This window comes from Urtica dioica, chromosome 11 (genome assembly GCF_054948205.1).
Source record: "Urtica dioica subsp. dioica isolate 48M chromosome 11, U.dioica_male_clone48M_v1_H2, whole genome shotgun sequence".
Classification (NCBI taxonomy): domain Eukaryota; kingdom Viridiplantae; phylum Streptophyta; class Magnoliopsida; order Rosales; family Urticaceae; genus Urtica; species Urtica dioica.
In genome coordinates, this window is record NC_142766.1 from 21,948,051 (window position 1) to 21,975,326 (window position 27,276).

Sequence of the window (27,276 nt, forward strand, 5' to 3'; positions counted from 1 at the left end):
AATGGTTTGAGAAATATAAGGATAATAGATGGAAGGCTTAAATTTAATGTGTAAAAAAGCTTCTGCTCTCGAGTGCTCTTTTTATATATGAATTTAATGACGTTAAATTTAATGCGATAATAATCGAATGATTTATTTTTATTTTTATTTTGGGTGCTCATTAATATACAGAAAACTTCGTTGTCAGCCTCTTTAACTCTCCCTAACCCAAACTAGAGGATTGACTCGATTTGAAAATGACTCGATAGTCCTTAACACCTCTCTCGCGGTATTAATATTTTCACATATAAATTGATTATGTAAAATAATATCCTCTTTCCTCTACGATTCCCATATTATCCACTACGTCCGAATTCTAGATTCTGTTCCTGCACTATAAGAATTATGTTATACAAAGAAATATAACGCGTATACATTGACTAAACATTATTAATTTGTGTGTGTATATATATAGATATATATATATATATATATATATATATATATATATATATTTATATGTGTGTGTGCGCATTTATTAAGAAATAGTTGCTGTTCACGAAACTCTAAATTAAAGAGCACACATGAGTGTGATCTGTCTACAACGGGAAGACAATTTATCGATGGGAGGCGTTATCTGCAAGGTTCCAAATCCTAGGAATATTGCTAGAGGACCATGAAAAAACTATAACGTGATACGTGAGTCATATATATAATGAGATATTGCCTGAATAAAGCAGCCATTAATAATAATAATAATAGTATAGCCATTAATTTTCATGACAATCCTAATACCCTATTTACTATTAGACTCATTGAAGAAGTCGAGCTACACATTTTTTTTACATAGAAAAAGAGCTTGATCATCAAATATATTTGACAAGTGAATTGATTAGCTTCATTTAATTAAAGATATGTGTTCTAGTTCATGATGTATCCAATCACTTAAGGGTTTGACCTTATATATATATATCGAATAGAATATTAAAGTATAAGTTTTAAAACACAATAATCAAGGTTCGACATTATCGATAGAAGATTGAATAGAATACGTTTACATGGGTATTTAAATTATATACGTAAACAGATACAAAAATTAGCTATGTATATAAGTTATGTCCAAGGGCCTATATTTTCTATACACCGGAAATTTTTAGGGTATCATGAAATGTCCACTATTTTGTTAATTTTACACAAATCTTGCTATAATTTTATTAGTTTAAAGTGCAATTTCGTTCATTAGGATTTCCGTTATCTGTTGTTTCCTTAACACACATGACTATGATCAAACAAAAGCATAAAGCAATGATTCATAAATGACAACACATTTAATAGGCCTTGACTTGTGATGACGTATGACTACACATTAGTAGATGGGTGAGTCTTTTTGTTTTCATATAGCTTGTGCGCTCAGATCAGAAGCCAGACACTAATTCAATACCCAGTGTACGTTTCTTAAAGGCATACATACATACATGCAATAAGCTGATTTTTGTGTGCAAGTGGGTGTTTTTAGACATTGTGCGCTGTGATTGCTTTCAAGGCAAGAAGCTGGCATGAATGAAGACTTCGGCCATAATATTTATTATTGCGTTACCTAACAAAACAATGCAAGCGCGGAAGAAGATTACCAAAATGCCCTTCAGATTTCTCTTTCCACTTTCCAACAGACATTGGCGTTGCCATCACTCCACGGCTGAGGAACTTTAACGGGCAAGGAAAGACAAAAAAACATGAGTTTCACCTTGGCCTTTTCAGCTAAGCATAGACCACCAACTACTAGTTCACATTATTCACATCACGGCGATCATCTTTTAGGAATTGAGACCTGTGACCCAAGTTTTTGTTGTTGATATACATATGCGCAGATACTAACCAGATAAATGATAGGATATCTATGCACACGATAACCCGGTTGCAAATTTAAGATCATTTTTATTCGATGCAAATAAACAATTTGATTCTAGTTGATTAAGGCTATAAAAAAAAGGGAAATACATCACAACAAAAATCCCACTAATGATTTCTATACATGATCCTCAAAATACACCCAGGTCCGAAAAATTGGGTATCAAGTTTTCTATCTGTGATATATTTTGTTTGTGTCATTCGAGGACAAAAAGGCGTAGAATCAAACTAGGTTCTCTGAACTGATTTGGGTTCTTAAAACATACTACTTTTCAGGTGTTTGTTGATTCATCTTCACTGCCGTCACTACCATCACTGCACATTGAAGTAGATTTTCAGAAATGACAATGATGAATAAATAAACAATCAAAATAAGAAACTCAAGGGCACATGAAAAAAAGAAAAAAAGAAAAAAAGAAAAAAAAAAGGAAGCAATTCTGTATCCGCTTCATTATTACCTATGATCATTGTACTTAGATATCCGTCTAGCATCCAAACCGGTGATGAATTTTTGTGCAGCTTGAACATTTTCAGTACCTGTAAAAAGGGGAAAAACTCATTAACATGTAAAGATTTTTGCTCCTCACAGCTATGAGATTTCATTGAAACAGAAAAGAAATTACCCTTTGTCAGTTGGAAGATATGCAAAGCAGATCTCTCTGCAGCAAGTCTCACGGGTGTACTTCCGTCCTTCAAACACTCTGCAAGTGCAGGACCAATGGCATTGATGTGACCCGCAATGATCGATGGATTTGCCTGCAATACCATTTGCGATATATGATATGAGATTCCTCAAGACTCACCATTTTATTAGAATTCGGTCACAGACAAAAAAAAATGTACATACTTTAGCAACTGCTTTTAGAGCAGATAATGCCTTTCGCCGGACTTCGCTAGATTCGTCTCGCAGCGCTGAAACCAGACACGAAACGATATCCAAATGCGCGGAAGTGTTTGAGGGGTCGCTCTTAGTTTGGTGGAGCAAAAGTTTTCCAAATGCCTTTGTTGAAGCCGCACGAAGAGGGAACTGTTTCGAGAATTTAAAAAAAATTCTGTCAACAACACATATACATAAGTATAATCATCAGATGGTTTCGCGCCAGAATTACCTTTTCGTCTTTTAAGTTTAATTTGAGGTGGTTCAAAATAGATGGGTATACTTTAGAAGAGCAAACTGCAGATGGATTGTGCCTCAGAACTGATGAGATTGCCAGTACTGAACCGTGCCTCGCAGACCAACTTGTAGAAGCGACCAATTCTGAGAGTTCCTGAAGCAACTCAGTTAGCTGCCCAATTTCCATGTGCTGTAATACATCAAAGGAACCTCAGGTCAGAAACTGAACATAATAATAATCTGAAAAGTACATATATCATTATTGCATTGCATTATGTGAATATAATGTGATTCAGAAGGAAAAAAATATAAATGCAAATGCAGAATTATACCTGTGATGTGATACCCAATATGGTTGCAGCCGATGCTCGAACTTGATCATCATCATTATGAATCAAATCTTTCATACTCGCATAGACACGGGATCTAACACCATCGCTAACACTCTTCCCAGCATGTTTTAGGACACCTCTGAGAGCAGACAAAATTGCTTCTCTAACACCACCTTCTGATACCTGAACAATCAAATTAGCTCGCTGTTAGTAATCTGGCTGAAAACAAATATGTACCAAGATGCAGAATAGTATTCACCTGCAAACTGCTAAGTAGGTCACCCACTAGCGGATCAATCCTGGTACTAAGAGCACTAAGCTTCCCAAGTGCTAGGGCAGCACTTGAACGTACGGTCCTGCTCTCAAAATTTAAGTGAATTAAATACAGCACAAACTGACTCATTGATCATGTGACATGTAGAAAATGCATATAATGGTTTCTACCAAAGAGAGAATCCCTACAAATAAAATAAATACAAGCTCACAAGATCGTCAAAGAAATTAGTACAAATTTACCTAGTGCTATCCTGGAGACATTTGACAAATGTTGTTTGCAGCTGAGGAAGGAAAGGTTTCAAAGCCAGCCCACCCTTTTTTATTATGATGGTTAAAGTAGACAGAATGGCACTTTTGACTTGCCATGGGAAACGATCGCCTATTATCCGAATAAGGGGCCTGTTGGAAAAACAAATTAAAACCGAAACCAGATCAATAAACTTACAAAATGTATGATTATCACAAGCATAAAAAGCTGTCACATTAAGGACAGTTTTGTGTTTGCAACAGCCTGTCTCAGCAGACGTCACTTTTGAGTCATGAATACCTTTTTTTTATAGTATTCATTAAACTACCTTCTTTTGTAAATACACTGACAGACCAAATTATCTTCTTTCAAAATTTATAAGATGCTAATTCATCATGTCTCCACATAAATCAGACATGCATATGCAGATACATATGTAGACACTGAAATGGAGTCATTAACTCTATCCTTCTGTAATTTAAAGGTTTTACACATCACTAATCCAAAAATCAGTTTTTATAGTTACAAAATCCATAGGGGAGTAAAAAGGTTACAAAATCCATTTATGCAACTTTAAGTTTCCATTAATCGTCTGGACTTCATAAGGTTTCAGAATACATACCCGGTTATCGGGATAACAAACGCTTTCAGTGATTCTTCACTAGTCACATCAATCAGTTCCCCAAGACCAACTGCTGCTTGTTCTCTCAATTCGGCAGATCCACTAATCAGACCCTAGAAGAAATAAATAAAATAATGTCACAATTACAGAAGCAATAAAAACGAACGCGATGAAATAGACCAATATCAAATCTGGGATGGGGAAGCTAACTACGTACAAATATTAACATAGAAGAACACTAATATCTACTATATACCATTTGCAATGACTTCAAACCCAAAAACTAATAGCTAAAGTTTTCTCAGCCAAGCTGCAGAAATTATGGGGGGGACGTAATTTGATGATGATAAAAAATACAAATCCCACACGTGCTAACACAGAAGATCAGTATATTCAATGCAGAAGCAGAAAAGAGACCCAAGTTAAAGTTAAGATTACGAAATAAATTGGAAAAAAAAAAAAAAAAAAAAGCTGCATACTTGAAGAAATATAGGAAGCAAGGGTTGAAGTGCTTTTGGTAGACAAAATCCTGGTATGAGAACTGGTCCACCCTGCAGATAAACAAACACAATGATTAAGATTAACATACCATACATAAAAACGCAGCCACTGTATAGCAAAATACAGATTTTTTATTCAAACCATCTTAATTTAAATAAATAAATAAAAAAGATAACCACCTTCTTTTTCCTCCGCTCTTTATCTCTTGCTGTAGATACAGCATCACGTACTAGTTTAACATGTGAAGGAAGCAACTCTTTGGGGATGGAACTGACAACCCTCGACAAAGCTTCCCAAGCAACCTGTTGTACAGAACGTCACATTTGATGTAAATATTTAAAAAAATGAGGCCAGATTGAGACTCCATGAGAGAATGGATATATAAAAATATGCAATGATTTGAGCTAGGACTAACACACCGGAACCGTGGATGAATCGGAATCACTAAGCAAGACAATCAGGGTAGATATCATGTTGGGAGCTTCATCTACCAAATATAGTTTGCTGTTCTTAAAGAAATATCCGATGAGATATGCAGAACTTCTTCTTATTGAGGCCTGAAAAAATAGGTGGAAACAAGTTATTGAGGGTTAGACATCCATATGGTGTTACGTAGCCATAAACTAAAGAATTGTGGCTATAAATAAAAACTCAAATTACATGTAATTCAATCCTACCTGGCTATCATTGGAAGCTTTAAGAAGCTCCGGTAAAAGACATTCAACGCCTTCCTCATCGATAACTAACACCACAGTCTCTGCAGCCTCTTTAGCCAAGTTTTGAACCTCCTACACATGCCACGGGTAACTAATATTGAGAACAGTGCAGCCTCTAGAGGACAGGATAGAATGAGGTAAAGCCACCAAAAATAATAAGGAAAAGTATGTAGTCTTGAGTTTAGAAGAGAGGAGACATATATGTCAAAAGATATAATTCTAGCTACGTACCTTGTCATCACCAACCATTGCAGACAAAAGAGAGGGAAGAATTAAGGAAAGATGGGAATTAAGACCAGCCCCAGCAACTTCAGCCAGAGCTCCTAGAGCATGTGCATTGAAGGCACTGAACATAGCCAAACCCAAATTAGAACAAGTGATGAAAACAAGTTAAAGACAATGCAAATTTGAGAAAGAAAGCCATACGAAAGGGGTAGTTGAACCAGCTTGGGCAAGATATGAGGTAACACAGCTGCTGTTCTGACACTGAAAAGGATAAAATAAAATATATATAAATGATGATATGAGGGTAAATAACATAAGGCTAAGAAGGGAAGCAAGATTATATGTAAATTGAAATACCTCAAAATTTGCTTGAGGCCGTCTAGAGCAGTATCAGACGTTTCGTCATCCTCCAAGGCACGCAACAGCGTAGGAACAATCTCATCAATTGCTTGCAGTCCAGCACTCTGCATCCGTCATTTTGTTGCTCATTAAATTTACGAAAAAATATCTCAGATGAAATGAGAACAATTTCAAATTATAAAATTCAAAACAATCACCTTGTAAAGGGTACTGAATGCTAAACCTGCAGACTCCCGAACTTCAGGCGTGCTGTAAGCAGACAAAACAACATGAACTCTTCTGCGTGGAAAAACATTTCTAAAATCCAAAAAAAAAGAAGAGAAAAAAGGGAGAAGCAATACCTGTCACACAGTGCCGTCCGAATAGTTGGAATAAGCTCATCCATGAAACTTATCAACTGACTTTTTCCTGCACTTGCCATCACTTCGCTCAAACCAATGCAAACACCCTGGTAAATCGTGCAAACCATTTAGTTACATATAAGTACTGTGACTAAAAAAACTAAAAAGTATTAACGACCATGGCACTACTGGTAGAGCATTCATAGTCTGAACATTCCCATTCTACTCGGAAGGGTAAGATTATAGCATTTTACTTACAAAAGCTAAAATCGTGCAGAAACTACGTCACAGCACAAAAGGCATGATAAAAAGAACGTCTATGAAAATGAGAATAGTATTTATCCACATTAAATGTTTTTAGCAGATGGGAAAAATGAAACTAACTTGTCTTCTGCCCATGTCGGGGTCCTTCAGCCCTTTAGATAAAATTGGTATGATGAGAGGAAGCACTCTTTCCCCAAGCTTCCGGACAAGCTCGCCGAGAGCCCTCCCAGCCACCTACAAAAAAGGAAGAGTTAGCAACGTTTGATACACTACAGACTTTATAATATGTCAGCCAAATAGAATTAGTGCGCACCTGCCGCCTCTCAGAAGACGAGGATGCAAGAGAAGCAATCAGAGTATCCATCAAGACTGACATTATCTCCCTAAGAGTCTTTGGAGTGTTGGCAACAATAGTTTTCCAAACGTGTAAAGCAGCCTGGTAAAAGATATGATTCAGTCTCTGGATGTTCTTGACCCGAACACAGATAAACACGATATTGCCACCCTGGATAAGTTGTTATCCCTACCTGTCGCACTGATAAACTGACATCTGTTCGAACCATATACAAAGCAGCAAGGATCTCATTGCGTTTTTCCTTTCCAAGAACCTCGATGATAGCACGCCCATGTGCTTCAGTACTAGAACCTTCGTCGTCGCTACCACCCTCGAGTAAAGCTTTCCCAGAAGTTCCAGCAACCTGAAAGGAATGCAAAACAATTCCACGGAGCTTTGTCAAGCACAAGAACACCTCCAAAAAAGGACAAGTGGATTTTGATAATAATTTTGCGAACGGTGATTGTGGACAAACAGTTACTCGAAAGACCCAGAACTCGCCTAAAATGCGTATTTCCAACTTCTACTAATAGATTAACAGCTCTTCATGCCATTGCGTACCCTAAACAAATAACTTTAAAATTGTCCAGCCTCATAACATTACCTTGAATAATAGATCCCCTAACAATTCAACAGAGCTTTGTCGAATACGCCAACTATCATTAAAGATGCCATCCTCAACAGCCGGAAGGAGCAAAGGCAAAGATCTGAAAAGATGTTGGAAAGGAAATTCAGTAAATAAAAAGATGAAGTACAGAAATCCAGCACAAAATATAGGAAATATAATGCAAGCCTCTGCAACTTATAAGCATGCTTCTGATTCTAAGAAGTTGTGGAATGTACCTCTTTTACTTTTCTTTTTTCTTTTTTTGTTTCAGCATATAGGGCTCTTTTCGATAAATACATTTTCAATTCTTTTTATAAATCAAAGAAGAACGCAAGAGGAGGAAAAGATGAACATTAGAGCCTTACGTTACTGCATAGTGCTCAACCAGGACATGACCTGCGCCTAGTGCAGCCTCACGTACAGACTCATTCTCATCGGCAAGACCTAAAATAGTGGAACAGTTTAAGGACATAAAATAAGCACTTTAAAATCTATTTACAGTGTAAAAATTTATGAAATACATTTTTACCATCTATAATTGCAGGTAAGACCTGCTGCAAGTACTTCTGAAATTGGACACCCAGAGACCTTGGGAAATACTACAAATACAAACAAATTGACATAAAAAACGATTAATAGCTGGACATCTAAAACGACAATACACACGCAATCATAGAGCACAGTGATCACCTTAAACAACGTGAGATATCCATCACGCACAGGTGCTCTTTGATGTGAACAGTTCCGAATTATATCTGGAAGTAAACGCTCAAAGTGCTCCGTCCCTAATGCGGCCAAAACCTGGAGAATGACATACCAAAGCATTTATTAACAATAAGCAATAGACACAGAGCGCCTAGGAAAAATAACGATCCCCAAGAATATATACAAACTCACTCCCCAAATGAAATAGTGTTAAATGAAGATAAGGTACTGCCTTATGGCACTTTGTGATTATCATTATTAGAACACATTATAAACTGCATTTGCCAAGGTTACGTATGGCAAGGGGAACAGACACGATATTCCACTTCTTAGCAAAAATGTAACAACCTCGCTCAATCCTTGGGCAGCTCCAGAACGTTCAACGTTGCTATTATCAGATTTTAGTGTATCTAGCAACCATGGAACAAGATCTGGAAATTTTTCTTCACCCATTCCACGGAGAAGCGATCCAAGTGCTCTTGCTGCCACAGAACGAACTTCGGGAATTGGATCCACAAGAACCTATTGAAGTCATTAGGAAAAATGAGAAGTGCCCCTCATCAAATGAAAATGCATGTCTATAAAATGATACCTTCTTCACTTCAGGTAGAAGCAATTCTATGTAAGGAATCATATATTTTGGTTCTGTAACTAATGAACACATATTTCCAACTATTTGTGCTGCTCTCTTTTTGGTGTCAGCACTCCGTTCCCTTAGTCCCCTATGTACAATTGGAACTAGAAGTGCAAGTGATGGGGCATCAATTGAATTGACGAAAGTTGTCTGCAGAAATAAAATCAAACATTTTAGCAAGCAAAGAAACGCAGAATATGCTGTAAATAAATAAGAGATCAAGTGCGACATTACCTGTAGAAGAATATCAAGAGAGTATTTTGTATACTCATTTGGATCTTGAAGACCCATCAAAAGAGTGGGGACGAGGGAAGAAATTTCTGGATTCTGTATAACACTCCCAACCTACAAAACCACAAAAGTTATTGGGGAAAAAAATCTTAAAACTAAATGCCAAATGAATCAGACAAACTAAAACCTGTTGAAGTGCCGTTTGCCCAGCAGACTGAACTTTAGGGTGGGTATCTGTTATAACCTGCATGCATACAAATTAAAAAGAGGGGTCGGGCTCCAGTCAAGCAGTATATTACAGTTATGATCATATTTACCTCAGTGAGTTTTGGAACAATTTTCGGAAGACATTGAGACAATTGCTCAGGAGCACAATAGGCCATAGCACCGAGTAGCTGAACACTACTTTGCTTTGTCCTCCAAGCTTTATCTTCAAGACCCTAGATAGAACAATAATGAAACAATAAGTATATTGTTTTAAGAACTAATATGAACCTCAAACCAACAATACACCACAAAAAAAAAGTATTAAATGTGTTTTCTGTATATTATTTTCTTCTATGAAACAGAGTGTTACTCCGAATTTTTTGAAAAAAAAGAGGTAACAAACATATACAGTGTTTCTAGCACAGAGAAACTACTTATACCTCAAGGACCAGATAAATACCTTTAACAAAGAAGGAAGGACCAACTTCACCCCATGAGCACTAAGTTGAGACATCATTGCACGAGCAGCACACTCAGCAGCTTCACGTACCGCCACAACTTGATCGGAAAAACAACTCAGTAGAACTGGTAACATTTGAATTACATACCTATGGATAAGGAAAAAAAGAAGTCAGGCCTGTCAAAAACAAGAAATTTTAAGCAATATATGGTGTTGTACATACGGTTCAAACAGTCGCCCAAGTGTTTCACAAAGGCACTCAAACGCCAGCAATGCTCCTTCGCGGCGTTTTGCAGAATTCCTGGAATCAATATAAAACAGTTAACTGCAACTGTAAAGTGAACAGCTAGTCCACATCGAAGTCACGCTCATACGCACAGGACAGAATCACAACTTCACTTCCAAAGTTAAAATATAAAACAAAATGGTAAAAGAAAATAATAATGATGCTCAGCCCTTCGTAAAAACTTCAATAAGGATTCATATTAGAGAAGTTGCATCACAAAATCAATTCAGTTAATGAAGCTTATAAAGCCAGTTACATAACAAACCAGTCTCTTCCAACAAATCAAAGATAATTGTTTATTCAATTCTCTCCGCATCCCGATAATTTCTCACCAAAAAAAAAAAGTTCATAGGAAATACTATCTATTGAAACATATTTTTCTTAAATAAGATTTTATAGCATGAATTAGCACTAAACACCTCATAGAAGAACAAATTCAAGAGACCATTTTGCATTCTTGGCTTTAAATTTTGATCTAGAAAATACCTGTCTGCGAGACTTTCTCGAAGTTCAACAACAATGTTATACTTTTTCAAGCAAGGAATTCCAAATCCTTTGACCACTCCAGCAAGTCCAAAAGCCGCTCCACGCCGTTCCCCATACTTGTCGCTCTTCATCAATTGATCCAGCAGTCTGGAAACAAGGGCTGGTCCATCATCCTTTTGCAAGAAAAAATTTAATTTAGATTTCCTTAAAAAAAATAATGAGTTAGTCTGAGCATTTACACACTAGTTCACATAGTCAATATAATAATATGACACAATGGAAATTTGCTCATCTGCACAAATTTTCAAGTTTTTTTTGGAGGGAAGTAAACTTTTTTTTTTAAATGCATTGGCAGTTTGTAACAGTGTTTTTCCAGATTTCCTTCCTTAAAAAAAAAGTGTTTTTCCAGATGAACTTTGCACAAAATCAGCAACTGTCGAAAAGTAAATGAATGATATACTAAGAAACAAGTATATAACCTGACCTCAATACAAAGGTAATATAAAAATAAAAATAACATTCCCAAGCAATCTAGAGACTTGTTCTATACCTGCTTTGATTGCATTAAAGGAGCTAAGCACAAGGATACCGCTCTTTGAACAGCTTCTGAAGGAGTCTTCAGCACCTCAAGCAACTTCTCCACGACAGTATGCACTTTAGGATCATCCTGCTCAAAAATGCAGATGTTAAAAGAAAAATGAATTAGAACTATAGTGACAATCTCGAAATGGAAAAATGTTAAGGAAATATCGCACGAAATCAATACCTTATCCAAATGTTTTGCTAATGCGCCGGTGAAGATAACAACACCCTCACGAACCAAATCGTAGTTTCCCTCATCTGTTACTGTGACCTAAGAAGAGAATCAGCAAACAAAGATGATAAATTAATAATGCAAAAGACATATGAAAACAAGAGTTCAATTCTAATGAAAAATGGTTATTAAAAAAAAAAAACACTAACCAAAATTTTCTCAAATCTATATAGCAGGAATAAAAGGTGACAGATGGTTTTGGAAACATATGTCCTCAGAAAGAAACACAACCTTTTTGTTCAAGTAGTTCTCAAAGATGGGAAACAGTAAGGACACATTGTCCTTGCCATGCTTATCAATAATCATAATACCGGCATTTATCATTCTTCCTCGAACATCTGCATTAGGATCTGCCTGCAAGTTCGAAACACAATAACAGAGAATTGAAATGAGGATGCATTACATTTTTCCTTCCTCTAAGGGCAAAAAGAAAAAACAATTAATCCCCAAAGTTATAAACTAGCTATACATGAACTTGATTAAACTATGTTTCTTCACCTACAAGAACAACCAGAGGAGAAATTGTGATATAAGAATTACAAATCCTACCAGTGCTCGTGAAATCAGAAATGTCACAACAACGGGTAGGTCTTTTGTTCTCAATACATCAGCAGCAGAGTGCAACGCCAAAGCAACACCTTGTCGACCCAGCCAACCAGAATCAACATTGTCCTCCACGAGACCGGCATCGCGGATGTACAAAGAAAACAAAGTAGAGAGAGACTCCTACAAGATCAATAATATCGTCAATAAAATATTTTGTGGTAAAAGAAAATGAAGAGCTCACTAAATTAAATTCACCTGTATGGTATCTGGACTTTCGTCTAAAGCAGCTGCTAATGCCTCGGAGACAGCCACCCGTACATTGTAATTCACATGGGAAAGAGCTTTAAAAAGTCCAGAAAAATCAGTCCCAAAGTCGTACCCATATCGATCCCATATATCTTCTGCAGTTTCTGCAACTAACTGAAGCGACATAACATAAAGATAAATTCATTTGTATAACATGATATTTTAAACAGGCAAGACGCTCTAATATTTCACACTCTAGGGAAAAATCTAGAAAGCCAAACCTTTTCGGGGTCGTGTAATGCAATCCAGATGCTTGTAGCAATTTCAACATCTTGAGGAAGAGATCGGCTCGCGACAGCAGGGATACACTTAGCAGCATTCAGGCAGGCCACTCTAACATGAACATCTTTCGCATAAACTCCGTACAGAGCCTGAAAAATGTATATTATAATAATGATTGACAATTTAACACTAAAAAAAAAGGAAAATTAGAGGCTAAGTTAGCAAGTATACAGGCGCCACTTCATCTGGCTGCAGACCTAGACACAACTCATTCAATGCAGGCCCAACAGATGCTTTATAAGATGGAATGGCACCAAGTACATGATAAAGAACCTGAAAAAAAAAGGAATGAGTTCTAGAGGAAGAGCAGAACATTACTTGGACAACTACTTTTTTTGTAAGAACCACGAAAACTATAACCAAAAAAGGAGAAACGAAAATAAAAAATGGAAAGGATTGGTATCATTGCCAATAACAAAGTCGTGATACGTAACTGATAACATTCGAAGCCTAGGAAGGGGCAACAAAGGATCCATGTGCATGTAAAGAATGCGAAGCACGTCACCGTGAACCGATGTCTTCTTTGAAGATAAGAGAAGCCTTTCAATTATCTGAGAAAAAAACAGAATGATAAGTAAAGAGAGACACCATTAAGCAGTACTCGATGTATAGAAAGCAAGAGAGAACTTAACTGGGAAAATGAAAGTAAACGAATCCACTGGAAGGGGTCCATATTTACAAGACACTGAAAGGCCAGCCACAATCCGCTCAAAGAGACCTAAAGACGGTCTTTCATTATCTTCCCCTTCACCGGCTAAAGGAATGAGATCCAACTGAACATGAACTTCATCAATCGCAATCAAGCGTAAAGCAGTCGCAATGTCAATGGCCCAATGACAAAGAGGTGGGGCAAGACACCTGGAGAGCTTAATCAATGTTTCGTAGGCCACATCACCTACTATTGGAGATCTTAACAGTGGATCAACAAACTTGAACTGACACAAGATAAATAGAATATTAGTCTTTTTCATTACAAGAAATAGCTCAAATTTCTGAAAAAGAAAATGCTGGCAAATATATATACATTTAATATATCATTATTAGGATTTCCTTAGACAAGGTACAAATCGTAATTATAATTTAAGTAAGATGTAGAAAACAAACCAGAGAGTTCAGTTGGCTATGCGCAAAAATTGGATTTGAAACTGCCAGCTCTCCAAGAGCTCTAAGAATTAGAGACATGTTGTTTTGTATTTCCTGTACTCTTGCACGTATGGACGCCTCCTCTCTAAGCAACACCTCACGCGCCTCCTCTTTTGCAGTCTTTCCTTTGTCTGGTGTTAATTATTTTTATAAATACGTCAAATACTTGCCAGAGTAGAATGTTATCACAAACCAAAGAAAATTTAACATCACATGCCAGGTTTCTTTGAGGATTTTATTGGATCCCTTTTCCCAGCGACGCTAACTTCCTTTTTTGTAGAATGGTTAGAATTAACATTGCCCTGTGTTAAAAAATAAATACAGAACATTATTAAAAGATAATTCAAACTTAAAGATAGACATATGCGCGCTCACACATATATATGCATTGGATACTCCAACGCAACCCATGGATTCTGGGAAGGAGGAAACTCAACTATATAACTTGATAGGTCCTCATGAGAAATTGAACCCCATACAACACGAGAACCCTTATAAGTTAAAGGCGGCAATGAGAATTACCACATCATCGTCATCATCATCATCATACATTCGAAAACGTCCTTTGGCTTGCTTCATGTTCTTAGTAACAATGGTTTCTGCAACGTAAACACCTTGCTCATTGGAAAGCATACCGTCAGGAGTGCGGAAGATCTGAAAGAGATAATTTTATTCAAGGCGTATAATTAAGGGACATACTCAACAATGTGCAAGTTGAATCGTATCAGCAAGTAAAATATTAGATTGAGTGACAAATTCCAAAGTAAGATAAAGACTATCAATCCAAACATATTTTTTAACGTTTGAATTAAATGACTGTTGATGGAACACCCAACTTTTTTTTTAAAACCGCGGTGTTCGAGTTAGACCCGACTAAAATCCACGAGGCCCTGCCAATATCAACCGAGAGACTATCCCAGTGGCCCCAATTGTTGCGTCCAAGAAGAATCGAACCGGGGACGGACATGGTCCCAAGAATCACCCTTACCTCTAGACGAACTCCTTGGGGTTAATGGAACACCAACTTATAAAACAAGCAGTCATACACCAAGTCTTTTATATTGACGTTTTACTTCCAATCATTGGGGCACTTGCCTTTTGTGTGTATATATATAAGCACTATTTGCTGTATCTTTAATTAAAATTGCGGAGACTTATTGAAATTCTCATAAAGTAAGTTTTCTTACAATCCTTCTGAACGTAGTAGGCATACTATGTATTATGATATGTTATGCATCTTCATTTAATTTTTTTTTTTAAAAACACCTTTTATTAATAGAAAAAAACTAGCAAAGCCAGAGAGATTACGACCGAAGCAGACCAGAGGCATACATGCGTATAGAGAGGGAAAAAACCAAAAAAGTCAAGAAGAAAGCCAAAGGATTACCCGAATGTCATCCTTTGAAATTACATCGTGTGAAGCTCTGTCTGGAAGATTTTTCAAGTGCTGGCATAATATAAAGACCTCAATCAGCATAAATAATATCTAAAATTATGGAAAATAAACAGGAAACTATCTAAATACGATGTCAGCAGGAAAATAAAGAATTTTACCTTTTCAAACTCTAAGTACGTTTCTCCAGGTGATATGGACATTAAAGTGGATAGTGAGGAGATTGCTGCTTGTTGTTCTAGGGGATTAGGACTTGCTAACCCCATAGCTCCAAAGAGACCCTGAAAATCAACATGAAATTATTATGAAAGCCAAAGCTACTCTACCACATATCAGATAGATGAGAGCTCAAACCTGCACCGCTGTACCTTTACATAGCAAATGTCTGAAGGAACACTTCAATTTTATTTACCATTTTTAAAAATTAAAATTAAAATTAAATAAACAACTAAAAGTTTTTTTTATATAAGAAACAAGCTCTATAACTTGTCGATTCAGCAAGGAAGCGGCACATTGATCCATAATAAAATTAAATCTGCGCTGTTTTACATGTATTGAGTTTACCTTGCACAGACTCTCCACATCAGCTGATAGGATGGCAATGATATCAAAACCGTATGTTTGAGAGCATTTACGTAGCCTCTGAAATGAAAATAAAATGATAAAATACACTAGCCAACCATAAACACAAAATAAATATATTTGAGATATGCGTAGGTAAACTTAGGGAAAAATTTACGGGCTTGTCCCTATCGTCTTATTAAGAGAGAGAATTCAAAACACCTAAACCTATAGCAAATTGAGCGAAACTATTTGGAGGTATCACTGTGATTATTCACCTAAAGATTGGGAATCATATTGGAATGGCATATTTTGGTTATGGAGCATATAGCTGGGAATGTTATGGTGTGCATTTTAGACTGCAGTTGAACTTTGCAAAAAACTTTTAAATATCAAACTCAAACATAATTTCAATTTTTTTTTTTTTTTTGAAGGGCAGTTTTGGTGGGGATTGAAACCACGATCTCCACTTTCGAGGTAGTATGGAATTACCAACTAAGCTATGCTAGGTACCACCAAACACAATTTCTATATGAAAGAATATATTTACCGCCCAAACTGAGTCTTGTTTTGCACTGCTGACTAGGTATGGATGATGAGCACAAAGCATGACTTGAACGCAGACACTTGGATTAACAGTAAGAGCAGCTGCTGAGATCACAGCTAATGCTTTTACTGTAACCTCTATAGATGGAAGAAATGGCACTTGAGTGTCCACTGAACTATCTGTGTCACTACAGAAATACTAATTTAGATCTCTCGTACATAAAAACATAGGAGGAGCTAATAATTAAAATACAAATTCAATTTTAGTTCTAGGACACAAAACTACAATAACTAGAAGTTTGATATATTTCCAGCATGTATCATTGATGTACCTTGTTTTTGAAATAATTAGCTTCTCGGAAGAAAGAGACAAAAAATTTGAAAATTCAAGCAAGAGAGTTTCAGCTAGCTGTGGGGCAGAAGCAATTATCTTTCTGGTAGCATCATAAGCCGTCTTTCGAATTTCCCAACATTGGTGGCATAATCCAAAGTTTAACAACTGAAAAACACCAAAAACCACTAATGTAAATCAGATATTTAGATCAAAGAACAAATATATAATCATCCCTGCAAAGCAGCTTACCGGTAACAGTGATCTTACTGAAAACACATCTGATATCCTGTATGAAGCAACACTCAAGACAATCAATACCAACTTTCCAAATAACTAAAAAAAACCCAAAAAATGCATACAGAAAAATAAAATAGCACCTCTTCAAATGTTCTGTAATTAGAACCTCAAGAAGTTCAATGCATGCTATGCAATCTTCAGTTGATAGTCTTGAGGCCTGCAACACAAGTTAGCTGGTTATTATATCATGAGAGGAAATGAAAGGCTAAAATGTAAAAAATGGATCTAGAACAAAAAAAATGAGTGGCTACCATCGTTATTGGAACAAGAGAAGGCTCATTTTGAGATACCAGAGACCAGATCTTTTCCTTCATAATTGTTTCCTCTGGATATCAGGATCAAATTGTAAAATAAATTTGCGTACATGAAACACAGTGAGGTACAACAAAACATGGACAGAAAATGGATATCTAGAGTTCATATAAATGATCCAAACATATAGGACAGGAAAAAATGATTGTGAAAACCTGCTTTAATGTCCACAGAAGCAATTTTTGCGACTAGAAGCAAGGCATATATTCCGTCAACACGTTGAACTGCTTTTGTGAAACCGGTTTTAACAAGTTGTATGAGAGGCACCAGCAATGATGACATCTGAGAATGCACAATAAAATTGATGAACGGGACGAAGACCAAGAAGAACATATGTGTAGCCAATAAAACTCGTGTTCACGACAAACCTGTATAACGGCATCAACATTTTTTCCGATCACACGTAAACAGCGAATATGCCCCCTTCTTAATGCTTCCTTCTCCTTGAGACCAGATGTGATGAATGAAACCACATCTTGTTGAATGACATCAGCAGATCGTGCTGCCCAGTACCCCAGTGCTGACAAAACTGCTAGCTTAACCTCGTCGTTGCCTTGAAAAACACCCGAAGTTAAATTAAGCATTACCAGAAAAAACAAATATGGAAGTAATATTAAGCTGGAAACTGAGAAAGAAGTCGAAGATCTTCCTGAACAAGGTGACAGCTCAAAATATAAATAACACTGAGATATGACAAAATTACCATCATCCTTGTAGCAAGACAAGAGGAAGGTGCATATTGTCCGTGACAGGCTATTGAGGTATTTCCCGTCTGGAGCGCTGCATAACTCTTGCAACGCATTAATCATTCCAATTCTTTGGTAGGGAAATGCAAGTCTTCCTTCTGAGCCTGTTGTAAGCAATATATTGTGTTAAGACAGGAAAATGATGCATATATATATATATATATATATATATATATATATATATATATATATATATATAAGTGTAGCCCTAACTAATAAGTAAAAACCATGCAAATTTTTCCCACTTTCATTTTCCTTTGTTGAGAAAACAAAACATAATGTTAAATTAAGGCATACCTCCAAGTACAGCTTTTATAGCATTAAATATCGCTTCCAAAGTATCAGGATTGCTTGACTTTTTGCTCAAACAGGAAACTATTGACAAAGCCTCAATCCTCCGTCCCTCCTCCGCATGTCGGGCTTGTGGCAGTACCACTGAAAGAATTTCAAGAGCATACTTGCTCAGGTCTAGGGTTACGGATTTCAAAAGAATTCCAATCGCTTCCAATACAATCTCGGGGTTCCTCTTCAGCATTTTAAGAGCAGCTGGCAAAACAATACTTTGGAAATCCTCATGTGACATGCGAGCAAAGAGGGGTTGAAATGCCTCGCTGAGGCCTTTCATAGGCTTCTCTCTTGAGCTTAAAACTGCTTTAACGTATATATCTAGAAATGTTGGCTGCACAAGATCATAGGAACTTGCATCTTAGATTTGACACGTACAAAAAGAAGATAGTTTACAAAACATTGTTAACGTGAGTAATTTCACCAAGAATATAGGACAAAATCTATCACACTGACTACATTCATGATACAGCCAAGTTAATCTATAAATTTCAAGCACAAAAATAAAACTCACATACCTTGCATTGTTCATAGAGAGAAGCTGATCTACTCGAGGTACTTGAGAATTCCATCAATAATCGTAGAAACTGAGAGCTATCTTTATATGCGATCTTCCCATCTTTAAGTTCTTCTATATACATTTTGTATGTTTCTGGTGACTGAAAAATAAACATATTCACCTAGTAAGTGGGTCCCAAAATCATCCATAAATTTTGAGGACAACACAACGAAGCAAAACCAAGACAAAGACTTTACCAGTGAAAACAAATGAAAAAACGTCCGTTTGCAAGCTCTTCTCTGACGGAAAGTTCCGGACTGCAGGATCTGCAGCAGAGACACCTGCACCGCGGAGACTCTACAGAACGCGCTCTTAGAAACTGTGGCAAATTGGCTCTTCTCGAGGAGGAGGCACGACCACTGGAGGAGCCTGAAGCCGCCCACGGGGGACCGAACCTTCACTTGCCTCTCCATTTCCTGAACGAGCGCCCCAGCGAAGCTCTTCATGAAGACCATCTCACCTAGCGCATTAGCAATCACGCCGTCCACGGTGAACCTCGACACTCGCTCGTCGTAAACATACAGAGTCTTGAATATGATATCGACGAGCATCGACGCTATCTCAGCATTCATTTCTGCAGAATCCGAGGCAATTCTGATTATAGCCAAAGAGGAAAATAAAAGAATTCCGAATACGAATGCGAATCTATAGATGTTTCGCTTGTAGAACAAAATTGTTTCCCCTACAACAACTACAATTTTCTTCTCGTCTCATAAGTGGAGCTACACTAGAACAACCTATTCGTTTCAGAAACACGCATTTGACTCGAAATGAAAGCGGAGAAAAGAGACAGGTTCGATCGAGTGACCTGAATTGGCGACAATCTGGGGGATTTGGTATCGGAAGATTTGAATCCGATTCTTTGTGGAGGAAGTGGAGACCAACCCCGAGATGGAGGCGAGAGACTCCGATGGGGTGGCCATTGCTAGAGACTCCACGGCGATGAGAACTCGGAGCTTATCGTCTCTCTTATGGCTCGACACTATCGGAGAAACAGAGCTTGTTTGGCTGGTTACTAGGGTTTAGTCTTTTCCAAGAAGCGAAAGCTAAGAATACTCTCACAGTCTATCGTGCGTTGATGATGATGATGTAAAAAAAAGGTTCGTGTTTTTTTAGTCTCTTACATTACATTCGCCAAAGAGAGCGAATATAAACAAACGGGTCGGATTCGGAGGCGATTTGGGACTTGAGGCCTCTATGTACATCGAATTGGGCCCATTCTAGGGTTAAGTCCACGTAGATCCTAAATGGGCTGAAAATACATTTTAGGCCCAAACTCCTTCAGACGCATGTCGTTTTCTTTTTCCTTTCAAAAAATAAATTTGTCGTTTTCTTTTTAATGAGAACTCGACGTCCTCGAACTAGAACTAGTGTCGGAAGTGTACGCCAATTGAGTTACCTCAATTTACTATTTTCCCTTCAATAGTAAAGTTAAGGGAAAATATGATATGTATCATGTGTTTAATATTTCCGTCCAAATATCCATTATTAGCCCCCAAGGTAAACTGCGCGAGCATGATCCGTTGGTACTTGGACACACGTGATCTTAATATTAAATAGTCATATTTCTAGAGGGGCGTGGTGACCCTTGGTAATCTTCATAGGGTTTTGGGAAAATACGAACGTAGGACCCTCCAACATAAGAACGAATAATAACATGTTTTTGGACCTATTATATTCTAACTTACACTACTACAAATTCAGTTTTCCGGTGCGCAAGACTTTTAGGTGCGATTTTTCGCACCTAAAAGTCGCACCAATTGACGCTTTCAGGTGCGACTAGTCGCACCTAAAAGTCAATTAAGCATCTAAAAAATTTCGCTGATTTTTTAACTTTTGGGTGCGAAAAATCGCACCCAAAAGTCCGTCAAAACTTTTGGGTGCGACTTTATCGCACCCAATAGTCCATTAGAACTTTTCGGTGCGACTTGGTCGCACCCAAAAGTCCAAAACATTTGAGCGGTCACATTTTCCCTCCTTTTTGTCTACACGAAATTGTTTAATGTATATTAAAAAAAACAATAATTGGCCCATATAAATACCCTAGGTCATTTCTCTCTCCTTACCTCACCACTACACCGCCTCATTTTTCTCTCCCTCTCTCCTCATTCGCGTCTCTCTCTCCCTCTGCTTCTTTTCTCTTCTTCAACTTCACCTAACAAACATCACAGTAAAGAAAAAAAAAGAGGAAAGAAAGCTATCGACCAACTTCAGATCGAGCTCAGCTCTAACATACGAGCCACGCCGTCGATTCAACTCCACCTCTGTGTTCCTTGATTTGACCTCTTGTGGAGTGGTTAGTAAGTTCCGCTTTATATTGTTCAATACTTTGTTCGAAATGGAGATATTATCTTTGTAAAATTTAATCCTTGAGATTGTGTGTGTGTGTGTGTGGTTTAGGCGGGTTTGGTTTTCAGAGAAAGGACTCGAGATTGGCGTTTCAAAGAAGAGTCTCTTGCTCGGCTCAGCCGCCGCCAGCCTGGCCCGGACGAGCCGTTCCCGAATTGGGCCGACACTCTTGGGATAGGCCCAAGCCCATCTCCATCGTCGGCTCCACCGGCTCTATCGGAATCCAGGTAAAATGCCACAATGCTGTGGAAATCAAGACATACAAGCTATTATATCTATGGTCCAGATTAGTTCTTTAGGATTCGATTTTTTTTTTTTGCTGAGTCTGTAAATTGACGTGGTCAGATCAGTACCGATTTAATTTGGATTTGTTGATATTTTTCCTGGAAAGTAGATGTTATGGGCTTTCTAAAATGACCAAGAACGTGTAAATCCGTTGAGATTTGTGTGAGTTATGAATTTTTGAAAACAGGGTTTTAAAGCTGGGAATTTTTGGCCGAAAATTGGAAAAAAATTAGGGTTGAGGAATTATGATTTCGGGCTTTTAATTTCTGAGATTAGTTTGATGATTCTGGAGTGTTTTGTGGCTCGTTTGGTGATAATTTGGGTTGGTTCATGGGTTTCAATTTTTTTTTCGATTTTTATTTTATTTTTCTCAAATCTCGTACAGCCACGTGACGGAGGCGGCGGCGCTGGATCAGGTGGCGGCGTTGGCGGCGGAGAGTGCGGTGGCGGTGTTCGGAGTGGGAGGGTGTTGCATGTGCCACACCGTGGAGAGGCTGTTCCGCGGCATGGGAGTGAGTCCGGCCGTACACCAACTGGACCGCCACGCCGAGGCCGCTCTCTGCCGCCTCCTCGACTCACCTCTCCACCTCTCCGCCTCTCTCTCAACCTCGACCCGTCTCTGGCCCTCACAACCTCACCGTCTCAGCCTCACATATTGGTGATGCTAGTTTGAGTTTGGTTTTTCTGTATGACAGCATGATAATTAACAACAAAAAAAAGACCTACTCAATGTCTAGATCTCCTAACACTTTGTTGCTTTTTTGTTTACCGCTGTTTGAGTTATTGCTGAGTGTGTGTTTGTGAACTTATTGCTGAGTGTGTGTTTGTGAATCGTGTCATTACGGCAGAGCCCTCGACCGGACGATAATCTGCGGCTGGCGTGGAACAAGCCTTCTGCTCCTACATCTCCTCTGCCTCGTCACCGCCCTCAGCTCCTATGCCTCGTTGCCGCGATCTGCTCCTCCATTCAGGTTCTGATTTTATATTTATAGAAAGAATTTGTTCTCAAGAATTTTTGCTGAATGTGTGTGTTTTATTGCTGAGTGTGTGTGTGTTTTATTGCTGAGTGTTTGAACTTGTTGAGTATGTTTGGAGTTTGAAATGACTTGTGTGTATGTCTGAATGTGTTTATACTTCTCTCAGGTGATTAATTTTTTTCGAACGATCTATTGCTTTGAAGTTTTAGGATTAGTTTTATACTGTTTGTTTTTATTATCAATTGGTTTGTTTGTTTATTGTTTGATTTTAGGACGGCCTTATTTGTTTAATATGTTCATTGGTAGAACTCAGTTCATTGGTAGAAATCTGTCATATTATTGGTAGCTACTCTTTTTAATTAAGGAAGCTTGCCTCAATTTGGTACTCAACATTTTATTCACGAGTCTGAGCTAACTCCCATTAAAGAACAACCAAAATAAAAACAAAAACAAAAACTACTCTCCCCTGAAAACAAACTCCTCACCTAAAAGAATAGATTCATTGAACTCTTTTTATGAACACTTGAGTTCATTTTAAAACTTTGTAGCAGAAGTGTCTAAATTTGGATTAGATCACCAACACTTGGTTCTGTACTTAAATCTTATGTACTCGGTGTACTATATAGCAATAACCTTCTTTTCTCCCTATGTTTGGAACACGAAAAAAAGAAAAACACGAAAATTTATACGTAAAATTTGTTTGAAAATGTATAAATGATTTTATTTTCCTTTAAGAATAATGTGGAAAAATAAACCCACACATGTTTCCTTTCTTCGCAGGGTCGGCGTGGATGATGCTATCTCGGCCGTTCATAGAGTACTGCATATGGGGTTGGGACAACCTCCCGAGAATCGTCCTAATGTACTACGCGAACTTCCTCTCCTCGCCGGAGGGCTATTTCCACACGGTGATATGCAACGCGAAGGAGTTTCGAAACACTTTGGTAGTGAAGGCTTTAGCTTTATGGATTTAAATGTCATATTAACGAGACCAATCGCTTGAACTTGTGAATTGCTATAACAATTTTTTTATTCTGTGTATTATGTGTATTATGGACCATTTAGGTATAATTTTTATTTTTCAATTAAGCAATTCAATATAACAAGTTTCATTCAGCTTTTTATTTTTAATTGCTTAATTGCTTATAACAGGTTTCAATAAATTAAATCAAGTAATGTCATTTAATTGCATTTTATTTTATAAATAAATTAAGAATCAAAGTCACTTTCAAATCAGATGACAACTAAATCACAGTTAACAATTACATTTTTCAAAGATTTAAAGTCACTTTATAATAGAGCGACGTCTAAAGTACTATTTTTTTTTTTCCCAAAACTGACTATCGGGTGCGACTTTTGACTATCGGGTGCGACAAAAGTCGCACCCAATGCTCTTTTACCCGCCTTTTCCACGGATTTTGGTGACATTTTAGGTGCGACTTTAGGTGCGGAAAGTCGCACCGAAATGTCGCACCCGAAAGTCAAGACTTTTGGGTGCGACTTTTCGCACCCAAGACTTTTAGGTGCGAACTTTCGGGTGCGGAAATGTCGCACCCAAAGTCGCACCTAAAGATATCTTTGGGTGCGAAAATTGACTTTTGGGTGCGAAAAAAGTCGCACCCAAAAGTCTGTTTTGTACTAGTGTTACACTCTAGTTAATAATAAACTTTGGTTTACTAATTACGCGCGACGAGCTTCGTAACTAAAACTGAATACAAAACCTTGCATTTTCTCTTTTTGGTTCTTCCGCTAATTTCATCTTCCCCCACCAAGCGGCAAGTCATACATAGCCATCAAGCTATAAGCAAAAAAAAAATCCTTAAAACTCGCTAACGAAGATCCACCTGTCACCCAAGTAACCCCTCACAAAACAACTACGGTGTTACTCTGATTACATGACATGTGTCCCGCAAAACACGCCCTCGCCGCCTCTCCGACACGTGGCTTCCATTTTCCAAAGACTAAAATTGTCTCTCATCTCCCCTCAATCAGGACCAATATCACAGTCACCAACTCATCAGCAGCTCTCGAGTCCTCTCTTTCTCTCTCTTCCGCTTTTCCGAAATTACAGTGTGTGGAACGGGAAATAACAATATATCGACCACAAATACACACACACACACATATATATACATATTACATACACACACATAGTAATAAGGCGGTAGCTAGGGTTTTACGTAACAATATTGAATAGAAAAATGGAAAAGAGGAAGAGAGAGCGGTCGAGGAAGAGGAGGATGAAGGGAAAAGGAGGTCCGGAGAACGAGCGTTGCACGTTCGTCGGAGTCCGGCAGAGGACGTGGGGGAAATGGGTGGCGGAGATCCGCGAGCCCAACCGCGGCGCCAGGATCTGGCTCGGAACGTTCCACACCTCCGCCGACGCCGCGCGTGCCTACGACCAAGCCGCCATCGCGCTCTACGGCCCCCAAACCAGCCTCAACCTCCCGCCGCCGCCGCCGCCGCCGTCGCCGGAAAACCGTCGCGATTATCTCGATATCAATATCAACAATGATAATCGCTATCGTGACCTCGTGGAAGGTGGTGATGATGTCGGGCTTTTATTTGGCGGTGGTGATGACTTTTCTTTCGAAGCTGGTGGTCAGTTTTTTAATAATAATAATATGGGTTCCACTTTTGAGTTCTGATCCTTGGAGCTTTTAGGAGGAGTTTTTTTTTTTTTTTTTTTTTTTTTTTTTTGAAGTGTGGTGTGTGCATGCATGTGTACGCTCTTGTTTGGAGACACACTTACGTCGGTTTGCTTATTTATTTATTTTAATGTTATATTATAGTTATAAATTATATAATGGTGTTTATATGTTCTGTTTTTTTCTTCTTCTTCTTCTTCTTCTCACGTGATCAGTCGTATTCTCTTCCTCTAGGTTTTCAGATATTTTGTATTGTAGTTTGTATCAAAAATTATGGTTTGCTGTTGTACCGCGTGTTTAGTTCTTTATTATTCTTCATTAAGCCAAATTACATATTAATTCTCGACCTTGTAATTTCTGGAATTTCAGTATATTTTTTAAACGATAAAACTGGAGTTTCATTCGCTCTCAAGGAGTTGGATTTTCAGTATAGTTAAGAGTTAAGACTTGTTCCACGTGTTCGTAATATCGTACGTGTTTCTTTTCGAATTTTTTTTACGCAGATTTCGTCCTATTCTTCTGTAAGCTTTTATGCCTGTTTGTTACCAAACAAATTAAAATTCTGTGTTTTCTATATATGATGAGCAAAATATATAAGTGGCACGAAGAGGGACCATCTGATACGATACTCTCATATATCCTCATTTCGTTTCTGATGTAAACGACATGTCGTCAAGACTCAAAACCAATAGTTTATTATCTGAACAACGGGAATCTTCTTAATATTACATTAATGCTAAAATAACCCCAAAATTATATTAATTTATACACTTTATCCGTTCTACAATTTTCTTAACAAAATAATCTCAATATTCTTAAAATTATTAATTCCATTCTAATCATTTTAATATTATATTATAGATAATACTAACACACGACAATTTAAAATTATACATCTCCAATTATTACAAAATAACATTATTGCTTCTTTCTTTTTTTTTCTTTTTTTTTTTGTGTGCGCGCAGAACTTTCCCCGTTTCTGTGTAGGCCTTTATGCATGTGAGCTACAAAACACATATCAAAACTCAATGTAATGTGTATATGAGTAAAATATATAAGTGGCACGATAAGGGAATTAATACTTAATTTCTCATCTAACCTCATTTCGTTTACACCAATGCTATATAACAGCGCATATCAGCGGCATCAATTGTATGAGCCATTCAAATGAGTAGTGGGCTCCACCGTACATTTTGTTAGGAGTGGGTCCGGTCTAAAATTGGTCAAAAATCGTATCGAACCGTTTTAAACTGTTTGAAAAAATTGAAATCGGACCAGACCGTTTAAGAAAATAAAGCAAATCGGACCAAGCCGTTTTAGACCAATTCAGACCGTTTAAAATCGTTTAGATTTTTTAAATTGTTTTTGTTTTTAAGTTCAATAAGATAATTGCTACAAATTTAATTGTTTTTAAATATTAACATGAACATTCAATTAATTAACAAATAAAGTATAAATTATAAGGATTAAGTGTCTTAAAATTACTATAAAAAAAAAAAAAAAAACTTTAAATAAACTTATAATGGTCCGGTCCGGTCCAAATTAGACTGTACATTTTAGACCGGTCTAAAAAATATGACCGGACCGTTTGGAATAAAAATCGTTTTGAACCGTATCGATGATTTGAAAATCGGTGATCTAGTCCGATTTACGATTTTCCCCTTTTTTTGCCTAGAGCCGCATCATCGATGATGCACTGATAAAAAGCATTTCCCTTTGGTTTAGGACGTAAGGTCGTGTCCTCAAAGCCAATTATTTGTTATCTATATCTATACAATACAAAGGGAATCCTCTCTATAATTAGCTGGCCATGATTATATTTGGTTCTTCTCGTGTGTATAGGACAAGTGGGCATAGATAGCATAAATTCCATGATTAATTTATTGTCACGATGTTTTTTTTTATTGATGCTTCTAGTTTACCTTTTTAATGTGAAGTTTTTAATTGTAAAAGATAACAAGGATTATAGATATCATAAAAAAAATTGAGTAATCTATG

The 27,276-nt window shown here is 37.4% G+C and overlaps 3 protein-coding genes across 3 annotated transcripts; 2 read left to right on the top strand and 1 right to left on the bottom strand.

The window, feature by feature from the left end:
* Positions 1–1,894: 1,894 nt before the first annotated feature.
* ILA (putative protein kinase regulator ILITHYIA) lies at positions 1,895–20,135 on the bottom strand. Its single transcript, XM_089600957.1, has 60 exons — positions 19,828–20,135; positions 19,217–19,593; positions 18,979–19,119; positions 18,413–18,794; positions 18,073–18,219; positions 17,738–17,922; positions 17,525–17,651; positions 17,309–17,382; positions 17,138–17,214; positions 17,010–17,046; positions 16,759–16,925; positions 16,431–16,614; positions 15,884–15,961; positions 15,481–15,600; positions 15,314–15,373; positions 14,449–14,580; positions 14,147–14,228; positions 13,888–14,060; positions 13,416–13,718; positions 13,218–13,334; positions 12,955–13,056; positions 12,723–12,872; positions 12,451–12,615; positions 12,199–12,375; positions 11,881–12,003; positions 11,602–11,688; positions 11,386–11,502; positions 10,836–11,008; positions 10,287–10,364; positions 10,064–10,211; positions 9,714–9,836; positions 9,584–9,640; positions 9,400–9,510; positions 9,124–9,315; positions 8,880–9,053; positions 8,517–8,627; positions 8,356–8,425; positions 8,192–8,270; positions 7,824–7,926; positions 7,413–7,583; positions 7,199–7,321; positions 7,006–7,119; positions 6,622–6,728; positions 6,478–6,529; positions 6,278–6,384; positions 6,122–6,181; positions 5,927–6,041; positions 5,657–5,767; positions 5,399–5,536; positions 5,159–5,281; positions 4,958–5,029; positions 4,479–4,591; positions 3,850–4,008; positions 3,593–3,689; positions 3,334–3,516; positions 2,997–3,191; positions 2,735–2,914; positions 2,511–2,643; positions 2,346–2,424; positions 1,895–2,202 (listed from the first exon to the last, which is right to left on the bottom strand). The coding sequence occupies exons 1-60, from the start codon at positions 19,940–19,942 to the stop codon at positions 2,160–2,162; spliced, it is 7,893 nt and encodes a 2,630-aa protein (XP_089457083.1). The 5' UTR covers positions 19,943–20,135; the 3' UTR covers positions 1,895–2,159.
* Positions 19,962–23,740, top strand: LOC149382416 (uncharacterized). Its single transcript, XM_089601493.1, has 6 exons — positions 19,962–20,030; positions 21,067–21,319; positions 21,420–21,595; positions 22,039–22,311; positions 22,502–22,624; positions 23,411–23,740. Exons 1-6 carry the CDS (start codon positions 19,962–19,964, stop codon positions 23,423–23,425), a joined length of 909 nt encoding a protein of 302 aa, XP_089457619.1. The 3' UTR covers positions 23,426–23,740.
* A 900-nt stretch (positions 23,741–24,640) lies between these two features.
* On the top strand, positions 24,641–25,565 carry LOC149382417 (Integrase-type DNA-binding superfamily protein). The gene has a single exon (XM_089601882.1). It carries the CDS (start codon positions 24,832–24,834, stop codon positions 25,276–25,278), a length of 447 nt encoding a protein of 148 aa, XP_089458008.1. The 5' UTR covers positions 24,641–24,831; the 3' UTR covers positions 25,279–25,565.
* Positions 25,566–27,276: the final 1,711 nt, after the last annotated feature.

Coding starts and splice junctions, on each gene's coding strand:
- ILA (XM_089600957.1), bottom strand. CDS start 19,942: ATGGCCACCCCATCGGAGTCTCTCGCCTCCATCTCGGGGTTGGTCTCC. Junction 11,009..11,385: donor CTTTAATGCAATCAAAGCAG/GTATAGAACAAG, acceptor TTCTTGCAAAAG/GATGATGGACCAGCCCTTGT. Junction 5,537..5,656: donor AAGCTTCCAATGATAGCCAG/GTAGGATTGAAT, acceptor CTATTTTTTCAG/GCCTCAATAAGAAGAAGTTC.
- LOC149382416 (XM_089601493.1), top strand. CDS start 19,962: ATGAGAACTCGGAGCTTATCGTCTCTCTTATGGCTCGACACTATCGGA. Junction 20,031..21,066: donor AAACAGAGCTTGTTTGGCTG/GTTACTAGGGTT, acceptor TAAATACCCTAG/GTCATTTCTCTCTCCTTACC. Junction 21,596..22,038: donor CCGGCTCTATCGGAATCCAG/GTAAAATGCCAC, acceptor AATCTCGTACAG/CCACGTGACGGAGGCGGCGG.
- LOC149382417 (XM_089601882.1), top strand. CDS start 24,832: ATGGAAAAGAGGAAGAGAGAGCGGTCGAGGAAGAGGAGGATGAAGGGA.